At 37.0% G+C, this 14,487-nt stretch overlaps 1 protein-coding gene across 7 annotated transcripts in view; it reads left to right on the top strand.

Moving 5' to 3' along the window:
* The window catches only part of OFD1 (OFD1 centriole and centriolar satellite protein), a 52,949-nt gene that overhangs the window by 10,613 nt on the left and 27,849 nt on the right, over nt 1–14,487 (top strand). For all 7 annotated transcript variants that reach the window (XM_086880052.1, XM_086880051.1, XM_086880050.1 and 4 more), the window contains exons 11-18: nt 2,013–2,086; nt 2,724–2,815; nt 2,961–3,150; nt 3,793–3,923; nt 4,338–4,449; nt 5,916–6,524; nt 8,818–8,950; nt 11,684–11,784. In XM_086880052.1, the coding sequence (XP_086736178.1) occupies nt 2,013–2,086; nt 2,724–2,815; nt 2,961–3,150; nt 3,793–3,923; nt 4,338–4,449; nt 5,916–6,524; nt 8,818–8,950; nt 11,684–11,784 (1,442 nt within the window). The remainder of the gene's footprint in view (nt 1–2,012; nt 2,087–2,723; nt 2,816–2,960; nt 3,151–3,792; nt 3,924–4,337; nt 4,450–5,915; nt 6,525–8,817; nt 8,951–11,683; nt 11,785–14,487) is intronic.

Below are 14,487 nucleotides of genomic sequence, written 5' to 3'. Positions count from 1 at the left end.
AGAACTGACCACTTTATGAATGCAGAAGAGGCATGAAGGGGAAATTGGATATAAGTTTCCTGGAAAAGGGGTGAGGAGCATACTAGTCCATTATACAGACAGACTTGCTCTTATCTTCACCCTTTGCCATTTTTGAAGAGGGATTGTGTGATTCGGATCTCCCCCTTATTGGTTACCTTCTGCTTGAACCTGGTCTTAAGGAATTGGCAGTCATCATCTGTGACTTCTTTTGGGGTGTTGCAGAGGTGTATCCTAACTTAGCTATTGTACTTCCTTGTACCTCAGTCACTTGAAGGGTTCCTTGATACTTCAATGCAGACAAGTGCTCTTGGTATGTCATGAACCTGTCTTGGGCAGTTAAAGCAAGTGACTGACATATCATTACTTTTTATTGCAAGCCAGTGAGCAGTATTATCTGTGTTTTTAGGCCTTTAAATTAAAGGGCAAAGATGTTGATAGTAGGTTTTGGTAAAAATAATCCCTCAGCATCTGATGGTTTTGTTAGAGAACAGTGAAATGCAGTTAATTGACTCGCTTGGTGTCTTATTTTATGTAGTCTCTAACAGCTAGTTACTAAGAGTGATTGCAAAGTCCTTTCAGTACATGAGGAGAAGCAAAGCATTTTAAGGATAAACTGCTTGGCTTATTTTATCAACATACAAAATATTTTAAGGCATGCTGCAGGTGCTCAGAAAGACAAAATCCATGTCCTTTCGTCCCAAATTATTGATGAAAAATATTAAAAAACTACTGTTTATTATACAGAAGTACTGATGCTTGCTAGAAAATCAATCTTTATTTATTTTTGCAATAAACATTAAATGCCATACTTGGGGAAGGATCTGAGTGGTCTGGACCATTTGCAAAAGTGCAGGAGGATGGATTTGGCTATATCTGAAACCATTTATAATTATGTCCCAGTCATGCAGAATGCTGAGATTTCTTAGCTCCTGTAAATTCCAGTTCAGTGGAATGACACTGTTGAATAACTACTGGGCTAGGAATAGTGGTGTACCTGGGCAGTGCTCAGTGTCTGGCTGGTGACTGGTGGTGTGCAGAGAACCCCTGGGGCCAGTTCTGGGGCCCTTATTGTCCAGCGTCTTCATCTGGATATGGACACAGAGCATCCTCAGCTTCGAACATGAGGCTTAATTAAGAGGAATCATTTCCACAATGAATGGCAGAGTCTCAGTTCAGGCAGATTTTGACAAGTTTGGGAATCATGCCAGTGCAAATCTTAGGAATTTTAACAAGGGAAACTGCAAAGCTCAGTGCTCAGGGCAGAATAGCCCTATGAGGTAGTGTAAATGGGGGAAAGGAGTTGACTGAGGAGCTTCATTTCTGAGGAGGTGGATGAGTTACAGTGACTGCCAGGTTGATTATGAGCCAGCAGGATGCTCTCACAAATAAGGCAAGACAGTGTGATGGGTAAGATTAGAAGCAGCATGGTCAGCAGACTGAGGGAACTTATTGTCTCTTGAAATGTACCGGGGAAGGCTATGCTGGGAATACCATGCCCTGGTTTGGGCTCCCCAGTTCAAAAAAGTCATGAAGAAATTGGAAAGGGCTTGGTAAAGTCTGTCAGGATAGTCCATTTGAGTCGGAGTCTCAAATGTAACCTCTGAGTCCATATGGCAGGGACTGGAAGTTGTGGCTTGGGAGATTTAGCTTGGACATAAGGAAGAAATCTACTGGAAGAGTAGTGCAGCATTGGTACAGATCATCCAGGGAGACGGTGAATATATGTCCTTTGAGGTTTTCAAGACATGGCTAGGAAGAGCCGCATCTGCCCTGCTGTACAGGTAGCAAGAATCTGGCTTTTGGAGGAGGTGGTTGAATGAGATGATTGGCAGGGCCCTTTCCAACCATTTTGGTGACTCTGTGATAGTTAATTTTGTCAAAAAATAATTGTGTGATTATAGTTTAGTTTGGGAAAGAATGGAATTAACACAAATGTATGTGCATGTGTGCACACACATCCTTTGGGAATACATAATTCTACTTGTTTCTAGATATCAGCTTGAATTAAAAGAAGAATACATAGCCAGAACCAGTAAAGTTACTGAAGATGAGAAAAAAAATAAAGGTAAGCATCTTTCTGAGATTGATAAAGTGCTGTTTATCTCTAGAGCTTTTACTGTCATATGCTAAACAGTCCTGGTGTTCAGTGGTATAAGGGACAGAAGAGCCATCAGAGCAGATGACAGTTCAGCAACTCGTTGCTGTTCAGAATGCAGTGGGAATCATAAACTGCTGCTTTGCACTGAGGCTGCAAAGCAAACCCAAAAAAATGGGTTTTTCAGTGTCCCATTTCCTTCGGAAGTTCTACTAGCTCATTCAGGCTTTAACTGAACTCTGGTACTGTACCCTGGCACAGTTGCAACTTTCTGCATTTATTGTGCACAAGATGTTTAATTGGAGCTTGCAGAAGAGAGCCGGAACAGATAACAGGGTTAGACTTCTAAGTTAGGGACGTGTAAGAAATGATATATCACCGGCATATGAATTTAATTCACTTAATTCTAAATGTGTATATGCATATGTATACATTTGTATATACAGCATGATTTACTTAATTTTGAATGTGTGTGTATGACACTCAGTCATTTTTATGTCTTAAATTGAATTTTTGGCTTAGTAGCTTAAAACTGTTTTCTGCTGATACAGTTTTTTACTGTAATACTCTAATAATTTTAATTCAGCATTTGTAATCCTCCCTGCAGAGAAAGCTATGCTTTTGCAAGAAGAAGCCACTGCTGTTAATTCAAAAAAGGAGGAACTCAAGCAAGCTGTATCACGCACCAAAGAGCTTGAGGTAATTGTAAATATGAATTTAAAGAAGCCTGTATTCTAATTGGTGCAGCTGAGGTATGTTACAAATTAAAAAGAAAATGTGAAATAAAAACAATTGTTAAGTGGTACAATGGTTCATAAGCTTCTAAACTGTTCTTTATTTGCAGCTGGATTTGGAATCAGTGAAGGCCCAGGTTCTGTTGGTAAATAAACAGAATCAGTTGTTGACAGAAAAACTGAAAGAGGTGTCAGACTATCCTTTGCTAAAGGAGGAAAAATTGGAGCTCCAAGTGCAGAATAAACTACTTAGGCAACAGTTGGATGAGACTCGGAATGAGAACCAGCATCTTCGAGACAGTCAGTTTGAATGATTTAGTTATTTCCTTGTTTATGTTTCTCTACAAGTATTTGTTTAGGAGTAAATTTTCATTAAAATGCTTTCTTTGTATTATGTTTTCCAGTAGTTTGCATGAAGCCCAAGCTAGTGTTTGTGTATAATTGAGCAGTCTTAGGCGTAAATTTATTTTCTTCTATATGTCTGGGAGGAATCCTGAATTAAGTAGTAGCTGTAATGTGGAAGGATATCCCTTTTACCCTCTGAAAAAAGCAGTGCAATATTTCTTACCATAGCATTAGTATGGTTAATAATGCTAAAAGAACATGGTATTATTATTTAAGTGCTTGCCTGACTGCAGTATACAAAAATACAAAGTATTTTTAATGTGCATTTCAAATTACAGGAGACTAGAGATGTGTGTAGTTACATAAGGTAAGGATATGTATTTTTCTTTCAGTGTAGGACAGTTTGGGTCTACACCAATGAATATTTTTGGTCCTTTGTAAAAGGAAGAAGAAAAATATCCTCAAGTACTTCATTCAGACAAAGCCTTGTTATCTTCCTAAAACCAAATCAGCTTTACATGTTCACAGGGTATTGTGCAGAAAAGTGCACACTTGTTATTCTTTGTCTGAGTGTCTGGTGTTTTCCTTTTGGGGTAGAGCTGTCCCAGCCCTCAGCGGAGTACCTGGCCTGCCAAGTGGAGCTGAGGAGAGTGGAGCATTCTAAGAAGCTGGTGCTGGATGAATTTGAAAGTCATAAACAGATGTTGGAAAAACAGCTACAAAGTGAGGTGAATTATTATTTCTAAATGATCTGAATCTTTTCTTCTTCCTGTCATCTCTTTCACAATTACCCATCTGCCTGTGCAGGCCATTTGGCGTGCAGTTACGTGGATTGTTTGTACTGTGCTTATTTTTATGTAAACAACTCTAAAGAAAATAAAACATCACCACTCCAAAAAAATATTGAAAAATAAAACCAACCCAACATAACCAAGAAAGTCTTACCGAGTCACCAAATAATCAGTGCTGACTTTCAGTAGATACTATGTATATATGGTCTGATATATATATATATGATACTCTGCATATATGCTTTTCAGGACTAGACCTGAAAAACACCTAGAAACAAGTATTCAGCCAGTTGAGATTATTCTTGTTGTTTTAATTACGCTGGTTTTTGTTTTTCTCTTGATTTCCTATAGATTGAACGTTGTGCCCAGTTAAAGGCCCAACTCTTAGACTCTGAAGCTACTGTCAGGAAGTTAAATGTGCAGGTTGAAGAACTGAAACTGCAAGTGAAACAAACACAGGCAGGTTTGTATCTTACACCAGAGCAGTCTTTAATGAAGGACTAGTGTAAGAAGTTCCAGAAGCTTAAAAAAACTGCAGTCGGGTAAAACTAATACATCACCAGGGAGTAGATTTTAAAGTTTAAAATCAAAATCTATTTAAAGCCCAGTTTAAAAAGGAGTCTCATTACAGCCTCCTTTCAGAAAACAAACCTGTACGAGGAAGGAAAAATACTCCTCCCTGAGCATTTGCATATTTTTGTCTGTTTTTCCTCAGTATACCGACGTTAATGTTTGCTGATAACAGAAACAACATTTTCCAGCAGGCAACTTGTGTTTTAATGTGTTTTGAATCTTGAATGTTCATAATAAAAATAATCAATTTGAAATTGTATTTTGTACCTCAGAAATTTAAGTCTAACTCGTAAACAGATTTAGTCAAGTCTAATAATTTTTGCCTAACCTAAGCTTAATTTATCTTGTATGGGCATTAGAAACAGGGACACTTACATAAAGCACTTCAATCTGCTGAAGAAATGTAATTCTAAAGATGCCTGTCTGTCAAATTGCTAATATCAGATATTATAAATAAAAGGGTTGGTATCTATATTTAATGTTAAAATATGGAATTAAATTCTGCCATGATTATACATTACATACAACATGTGTTGCCTCCATGCAGTATTTTATATTTTATACTGTTCACTAGATTGATACATACATTTATGGTACATGTGTTGGTACCATTTAGAACTGGAAATTTGTTATATCAAAATAGCAAATACATGTTTTAATTAAATGAGTGAAAGTACTGTAGGAACTTTTATTTTACATCAGAGCTAATGAAGTCATTTAAGTACCACTTATGTAGAACAAAAACAAGGTTGTAAATTTGCTGAAAGATACAGCCCTATAGATTGGTCTTTTGGGCTTGTTGAAACGTACAAGTGAAAGGAAGCAGACTGCCCCAAAACATTCAGTTTAACTGACAATTTTAGAGTACTTTTAATGAAAAAACCCCAAAAAACCAAACCAACATTTTCTATGTGCTATGTTCTATGTTTCTAATTTTTTTTAAAAAAATTATTTTTTGATTTAAATAAAGGGAAACAGTTAAGACTTGTGGCATGCCCTGTGTTCCTTAGACTTTAACAACATGATTAGCTATAATGTGTCCAAAGTGGTAATGTTTTCATGTTTATTTATTTACTTAAGCATAATTTAAAAAAGAGCATTGTAGAGTATGTACTTAAAGGTAGTTTTATGTGGAAGAATTATATATTTATAAACCAGCAGTGGACATTTGCAGCTTTGGAGCTGCATTAAAAATACATTTAAATCAATTTCAGTTAAACCATTAAATTCCCAAAATGTAAGCCAATTCTGTGGTAGAACTATTTTGGTTAAATTAGACTTTAAACGCCACGTTTTACTAGATTTGCTTTAGGTCTCTCTCTTTAGTGTCTCTCGCTTTCTCTTGTTGCCATTTAGCCCTGGAGAATGAGGTGTATCGGAACCCAAAGCCGTCGCTCGTCGACCGCTCTGTCCTCGATTTCCTCGGTGGCAGGATGGTGCCCCCTGACATTTACGTGGACGGCACATTCCCGAGGAGGCCCGTCCTGCCTGATGTGGGGATGATCAGCACCGTGCTAGGGCCTGGCTGTCGGCAGCAGCCACGCAGTGCTTCCCCGGACTCTGACCTGGAGTGCATCGCGCAGGCCCGGGCCAGGGTGATGGAGCTGGAAAAGGAGGCCGAGTACTTGGAAGAAGCCTACAGGAATTACCAACACAGGGTAATGCTGAATGCAGCTGCAAGCAGAACACCAAGGAAGATGCAGCCTCCTTTAATTCTGCAGTGTCCTCTTAGTAGACACCCTTTAACTACCCAGCAGCAGGAATTGTTAGAGGATAATCCCAGCTCCCCACATTCCCCTCTGAGCAGTGCAGGAGGTGAGGAACACATCAAAAGAACTGGGCAGGTCGATATCTTTAAATCTCCCTTAATGTCACCACACAGAGGAGCATCTTCTTCGAGACGCCTTTCTTCTACTCCCATTTCCAAACCGAAGAGAGACCTCAGTAACAAGAAAATTCCAGATGGTAAGTCACAATTGTTAATGGGGTGCAATAATGGGTTTTACTTCCTGTTCCTCTTGTGCTCCGGGAACACTAAGATTTAGCAGTTTTAGTCGTTTGCTCATTATTTACTAAGATGCAGGAGAAATCAGGAGATGCGGTTCTGCAGGTGACAGAATATACCAGCTGCTTGGAGCATTGCTCCTTCCTGGAAACAAGTGCAGGACAAACATTCCAAGGGGAGTTAAACATGCTCTAGGGAGCTTTGAGGAGAAGACTAGGCACTATAAATCCTTACAGGTGTAACCTTATGATATACAGAGTTTCATTCAAAACTTGCTATTAAGTATAACTACTTTGCAACATTATTTGTAGTTTCTTAACTCTCCTATATTTCTACCCTTTCTGTTGTAGTTAGTGTGGCAGAATGTGTCTTTGGCTTCTCTTAAAGTGAAAGTGGCTTCTTTCCAGTCTGAAAGGTCCAGATTTCCTTTTGTCTGTTCTTTTTGCTGTGACATCTTTATAAAATACTCTTGAGCAATTGTTAAGAGGAAGGATCTAGTGTTTGAAAAATTTTGATTTTCTATTAATATCACAGTCTCTAATAATTGCTTAGGGTTTTTTTTTTTTTTGTTTTTTTTAGGACAGTACTCAGAAAAGCAAGCAAAATAGAAACAGAATTTTTTTAAAAAATCTGTTTTTTCAAATCTGCAGTACATCTGCTTCTTGAGTGATGCAATTTTTTTCACCCTGGCTTGAAATGGATTTAATAGGATGAAAAAAAAGAGTAACACAAAAAAACCATAATGATCAGCTTCTCCATGAAGGAAGGTTAAATACAAGGGCAGCTTAGTTTGGAAGAAAGATGGCTGAGATGTGCTGTGGGAAATCTGGAAAACAATGAGTGATGTGGAAAAGGTGAAAAGGGATCAACTGATTAGTGTTTCACAGGCCCCAGAATCCCATAACATTGAAAGGAAATAAAATTAAATGCTTTTTCATACCATGAATAAGTTGTATAACTCATTGCTTCTGTGGGAACAAGTACAGATGCAGGAATAAAACTTATCTGCCAGGAGGATCCAAAATATTTGATCTGAGAAAGGCTGAGGTGGGTGTTGCCAGAAGTAAGATACTATTATTCTCCTTTTCCAGTTTTAGTTTAGTTTTGTTTGGTAATGGGCACTGTTAGAAGTAGGTTACAAACCCTGATTTGTTACAGTGTGGCTTTTTCTGTGTTTCTGCATGTAGAACATCATACTCTGTTACTAAAAACATCTTTGAGATTTGAATTTCCAAAGCAATCTTTCATGTTTTAAGTTCTCTCTGTCAGCTTCTGTATAAAGTACCCACAGACTATTTGTTTAGCACTGCACACAGACAAAATCTTTCATAATACTAGGGTTTTGTAAAAAATTAGGAAATGTTAAAACTAGTTGTGTGCATAACCTGAACAATCCTTCCTGTATTTGTACTTTTCAGAAGCTAGTTACAGGATGGCAGATCTCTTTTTTTTTTCCCCTCATTGTATCTGTTCTTTGCTTAATGGTTCTGGAGAGGGGTAAGAATTGAATAACAAAGGAGTTCATTACCTGACTCAGGAGTTACAGAAATGGAGTGGTGTGGAGTGTAGGAAACCAGGCCACAGCTGTGTGATAGGATGTTAAGGTTAGCTTCAATGCTAACTGTGCTGTTGTTAGTGGGGTTTGTCAGCTCCCACTTAAATTGCTTCCCCACTGAGATGTCACTTCTGTCTCATGAGTCTTCTGAGGAGTGCTTTTTTACTGGTATATATATACCAGTAAATTATATATAACACATATAATTATATATAATGTATATATACCAGTAATATTACCCTTTTCTGCTAGAGATGGCTGAAGCAGCAGGTGTAGTTTTGCTAGAAAACTCTTAAGTCATTCTGGAAGCTTCTGTGGAACTTTGGTGCTGTTGGAAATACCAGTCTGAACAACTTAGGGTAAATATAAAAAGGTAGAAGATACCATACATGTGAGTCTGAGGTTTGTTTTCCCTTTAAGTGAGGTTAAGTGCAGCTCAGTTGTCAGCACCTGTTTCTAGAGAACAAAAGGAAGAAGTATGTTCTCCTCTAAAACACAGTTGGCAGATCCAACAGCTGTTTTACTGCAAGTGGAAGGATTATGCAGTTTTTTCTTTCCCTTTAAATTAGCTCATGTGTTTGTTTTCCTTCCTAAGTTCATGCACATAGAACCAATAATGCATGTATTATACAACCAGCCTTGTCTGAGAAATAGTGGGACAAATAACTAATACAGGTTGTGGGATTTTTATTCTGCAGACATCAAGAGCTCATCCCTTACCTCTTCACAACGGAGTGTTGACCAGGTTCTTTCTCCTATTTCAAAGCCCTATTTGCTTTCATCTTCTGAGTCTGTTCCTTCTTCACCATCCAGTCATGGCCAGAAAATCAGGTAACATTGTTTACAAAGCAACATTTTTAACCTGCTTTTTAAAGAAACTTTTATCTAATCATTCACAGTGATAGCTGCTTTTACAAATCAAGCAAGCCAATGATTTTGTAAGTGAAAACTTTTCTAAAGATGACTAAGGATTTCCATTTTAATTATCATGCCTCAGGTGGGACCTAGTTGTGAAAAAAACCCAAACACTTTGGTTTGCTCCGAGCAAAGTTATGTCTCTTTCATTGTGTCTCTATTTTTCACATTTGTGACCTGACTAATTAGCTTTTGCTAATTGAAGCATTTGAATTTCTGCTTCCTGTTTGAGATTTTAAGTCGGGGCAATTGTACATTCTCACTTCATTCGTTAACAAGCTGTAATGCTAAATTTATTACTTCTTTTCTCTTTCTGAAGAGCTTGTTCACATGCCTGTTTTTAAAGTAGGATTTTCTGGTCTCCTTTGCATGTGGGAATGGAACGGAGAGCATAACTCTTCTCTTTTCTTGTTTTGTTTTTTTTAAGATCTTTTTAAGGTAAATAAATAACTTGACAAAATTAGGCTGCATTAAAATGACTTCTCTTTCGTCTTCGTATCTCCCATTTCCATGTCTGGAGTTCTGTTTTTAATGGCCAGTGTTGCCTCCATTCTCCAAGACTAAGAATCCTGAATATTCAGAAGCAGCTTTAGGATTTAACTTTTAATATTTTTTTCCTAAGAAGAGGCAATTGAATTGTCCTTAACCTGCTAACTATCATTCCTGATTTAACGGCTGAAGAAAGACAGCTTGTGCTGGGACAGCTCTAGCAGGCATTTGTAGGCCTTTCTTATTTTGTTTTTAAGGCCTCAACATACATTTAATGCAGAGAGGGTCTCTTATCTTTTTAGAATTTTGGGAGAGCCTTTATGGTTTTTGTCCTCAAAATGAGCTGTTTGGATATTTAGGGACTGTGAGGTCCGTTTCCTTTAAGTATTCCTGTGAGGCTGTGTCTCCTTTCCCTACCCATTCACATTTTCTGTGGTATGTCTCAGATTTCTTGTAGTTCTCTGACTGACCTTAAAAAGTGAAGCTGGAATGTTAACCTGCATGTTAAGGTGATAGAGGAAAATGCTCTAATCCTGTGAGGGACTGTACTTTGAAGGATTTTGTAGACTCCATCCTGCTTGAAGAGTGAACAGTATGAGCAAATTGTATTGCAGAGGACAGACCTGGGTCTGGGAAGGCAGCTATAGTTTGTTGTTGCTTTCTTGGGTTTCTCATGACAAAGCAAGGGTATAAGGTCCCAGTAATTGTCTGGAACTTGCTGCTTTCCCAAGACTTTATTTTAAAAAAAACATTCTTTTGTTGTGTATATTCTGATTTCACGTGCCTTGGACTGTTTTCTGTTACATGAAATATTTGAGAAATGCATGTGTGGGCTTTTCCAGTTATTTACTCTTATTATTAGGCAAATGCCACATCACTGATGTGTATTGTGTGACTAGTTTATGACCTGTAGATTTTAAGTGGCAATGGGAACTTATTTGAAAAGGAAAGAAAAGCGAATATGATGCTGTAACATCCGTGACAAGCTGTTAGAAGTCGGACCTCAGTCAGTGGGGAAGAACAATTGCTTCTGGGACTACAGGAGCTCTTTGTTTATTTATGTTCCAAGATATGAAGGAAGCCAGTAAACACAGGCAGGAAGACTAGAGTGATAAGGCAGATTATTACCTAATTGTTTGTTTAGGCCTGAGGGTTGTAACTGTGGCAGTGGGTTCTCTGTCTTTCTAGGAGTGGTACAGGACACAGTATTGAAGAAAGTGACGTGCATGTCCTTGAACTTTGCACCCTTAAGAATTATTTAGCACTTACCTATTTCTGTGAAGGAAAGACTCAAAACATGAAATAGATTTCCAAAAACTTGAAATTTCATTTACTCTGTCCTATTTAATTTACAGGGTATTTTTCCCCACTGACATCGCTGAACTATCCTTCTGGCAATGCAGATTTTTTTTGTCTGTGCCCAGATTCACTTTTTGTTTATGAACAAATCTCATTGTTGGGAGTGTGTTTTGAATTGTTTGTTCTCCACTTTGGCCCCATGGAAGACCTGTATTCCTTAGAAACTGTAAGCACAAACAGGCTGTGATGAAGAGCACCAGCTGGTGTGAAGTAAGCTCCTTTATGAAGTGCTGATGCCAAATTTCATTAGTGACCTGCACTCCTTTTGCTGTTCTAGTTCTGGTCAGAGTTTAGTAGCTGGGTCACGTGGGAGACATTGTTCTTTCATATTATCTTTCTGATGAGATAAACGGGGATTTAGAATGAGGGCACTAACCCCATTTTGATAGAACCCAGATTTTCACCCCTGCATCTCTTTTGCCAGACATCTAATCCTAATACATTTCAAACACATCTGTTAAGATGACATCAAAATGGGAATTAAACTGTAACACAAAGCTTAAAAAGGCAAATTCTTAATTTCAGTTGACTGTCACAATTCATTGTATTTTTCCTTTTTTATGTTTTTTCATACTCCTTTTTTGTTTTAATGTAATAATTTTATGTCACATAAAGACCTTTGGGAAAGGCTGGAGGAGAATGGAGTAGACTTTTATTAAAAGTTACAGTGCTGGATTTAAATATCGTAAATTTGAGTCAGAAGTTTTTGTGGATTTGAGGTTCGGTTTAGTCTGTTGTTTAGCTTGTGAGTGAATTTCAGATGGCTATTTGCTTAAAAGTTCAGCATTTATATTTTTTCAGACTTCAGAGTCAACAAACAGATAAACAAGATTTCAGTGATATCCAGAAACCAGAGAAACTAAGGTATGAGGATCTTGAAGAACATATTTATACTCTTGAAGGTAAGTTTTAGTGCATTTCAGACAGTTTGTTTAACACCTTAGAGCTTAACAGTTGTCTTTATATTTTTAAGACTAGTTGGAGAGAAAAATTTCTGACTGATTTGGAATTAGGGAAAATGTCACAGATGATGAGGGATTCACTTTCTTCACTTTCTTCATTCTTGCATCTTTAGATATGTGTATATAGTAATAAGCAGACATTGAATTGAGCTGGTCCTGAAATTTGTAACATAAATTTGTTCCAAAATCTTGCATAACCTTGGTCTGATTGATGCTGTAGGTCTCATGATTGCTTTGGAATGTTTTAAAATGTGTAGAATTTTTCTTTAAACATAAACCTGTACTAGTATGTGAACTAAATGGAGGCTTTATTATACTTGTTGCATAATTTAGAACCAGGTTATAAGTCTAAAGATAAATTTCTGTGGCTATTGCATGCACTCCTGGTTTTTCCTTCAGTTAACTGAAGCTTTAATAGTAGTATGAATTAGAAGTTGCTGCGTGTATAAATGTTGGTAGAACTCCTGCAATTATGCTTTTATTAATCAGCATCTCTGAGTAGTTTTGGAATGTGTGTTTCAATTACTGAAACTTGAGTTTTGTCCTATTTTTTACTTTGAGGTCAGCATTTTATTTATTTGCATTTCTGCTCTCTGTTGGTTGCATGCTATAAAATGTCTCCTTCTCTCTGTCTGCTGCAGGGTCAGTTTTCAAAAATCTTTGATGTAACTAAGGTAGTGTAGAAAGAGGAAGATAATAAAACTTTCTAGCCATTTGTATATGGAGTGAGAAATGAAGCACAGCTACTGCCCTTACCTAGTTTTTCAGCATTTCAGTGACAGCCTAATGTTGAACATGAGCAGCCTTATCTCCTGTGAAACTGTGGGTTTAAAGTAAGTGGAGTTGACAAAGAGAAAGATGTGAAAACCTTTCCTATTTCCAGGTTTCATGAGGTCTGTTAAGTCCTGAGGCTTGGTGGACATGTGGCATTGTGTGGTGTAACTAAACTCATAGTTGGTGAAAAGATTGTGATTGTTGTCTGGGAGAGTTAGGGATATTTTCTTTGAAACCAGTGACTCTAGCTGGTGTGTTTTCCTGGGCCTCAGACTGGCTTATTCTTTTGGTTGTGGTTCGGTTATATGGAGGATGGAGTAGAGCCCTTGCTCACTCTCCTGACCCTGTGAGAATATGGCTTTCATTATTTATATATTATTATATATTTTATGTATTTATATAATTATAATAACATATAATTATATAAATAGATAATAATTATTATACGCAACGATATAATTATTATATATTAAATTTAGTTGCATGTTATATAATATTTAAATAATTATATTTATAATTTATAATATTATTTATATATTTATAATATAAGCAAGCAGCCAAAAGAGATGTTTGTTTAAATAGCAGATATGCTGATAGTGTTTAGTGGTACCTGGCAGAAGATAATGCCTCATCTGTGTATTTCTCTGTGAAGCTCATTACTCAGTTGGTTTTATTTATCTCATTTACTTCTTTTATAAGCTTTAAATGCATTATTTGAATGTGAAGCAAGCCTGTAGACACTAATGGTTTCTACTCATCTCACATTTTAATTAGACTTATATTTATTTGTTTAATTTTGCATGGGAGATATTGGGAATACATTTACATATTTCACTTTTCTTTTATTACATATGACAACAGACTGGCATTTTCTTGGCAATTAGGGCTGAGTAGGTGCTGTGCCCAAGTAAGGTACTACTGAATCATTTGGTGATGTGTAGTGGTCAATAATTTTAAGAGTCCACATATCCTGATGATTTCTCAATCAGCAGTACTTCAGTTGGGTGAGCCTGCATTGAAAGACAATCTGAGGATGTAGGAGGAAATCAGACTGGCTGAAAAGGGGAGGAGGTAGCTCAGGAGAAATTGCAGGGAGAGGTGGGTAAGAAAGTAAAATCTAAGAAGTAACTACGGAAAAAGATAGAGTGAAGGATGAAGTTGATAACAGTATGAAAAACAATGAACTAAAGGACATACCAGAAAATATGGAAGTCTTTTAGTCCTACTGTGAGTGAGTTCTTGAAAGAAAAGATCAGCACATTCTCTTGGCAGCAACTGCTTTTAGGTGATATGCTCATCTTAAGGGAATAAACCATCTCTTGCTGTCCACTCTTAAAAAGGGAGTGAAAGTGTACAGAGTTACCTTTTTTCTCCTTTGCAGAGTAGTTAACTTAATATTTTGTTTTTTACTAATAATGGTTTTGGTGTAGGTTTTTTTGTTTGTTTATGTTGTTAGCGGTCATTTTGAAGTTAGAAGTAATATTTAACCAGGACAAATTTATGAAAGGAATTTTTTGATGATACATATACACCTGATGCTTATATGGAAATGTTCTTAACAGCTTTATAATTTAGAGAGAGAACAACAAAACAGAATAGATTTTGAGTGTGATAGCCCATTATTTTACAAAATACCACATATATAGAATTTATTTTTCTAGGTGAAGCTGGTAGGAATTCCTCCTGCTTTTGTAAGAAACTTGTAAATATTCTCCTAACTTGGTTGGAGTTGACAGCTGGACAGAAATTTTCTCTTATGCTGTCATCTACAGTTCCTTTAAAAGAGTTTTAATTTAAAGAAATTCTAACTATTTAGAGAGATGCTGATAAGTTTAGTTGACTTGTTTTTTTTCATGCAAAGTATTTCAG

The sequence above is a fragment of the Cyanistes caeruleus genome, chromosome 3, assembly GCF_971803275.1.
Source record: "Cyanistes caeruleus chromosome 3, bCyaCae1.hap1.1, whole genome shotgun sequence".
Classification (NCBI taxonomy): domain Eukaryota; kingdom Metazoa; phylum Chordata; class Aves; order Passeriformes; family Paridae; genus Cyanistes; species Cyanistes caeruleus.
The sequence above is the reverse complement of the archived record's forward strand: the minus strand, read 5'-3'. Positions and strand labels throughout refer to the sequence as shown.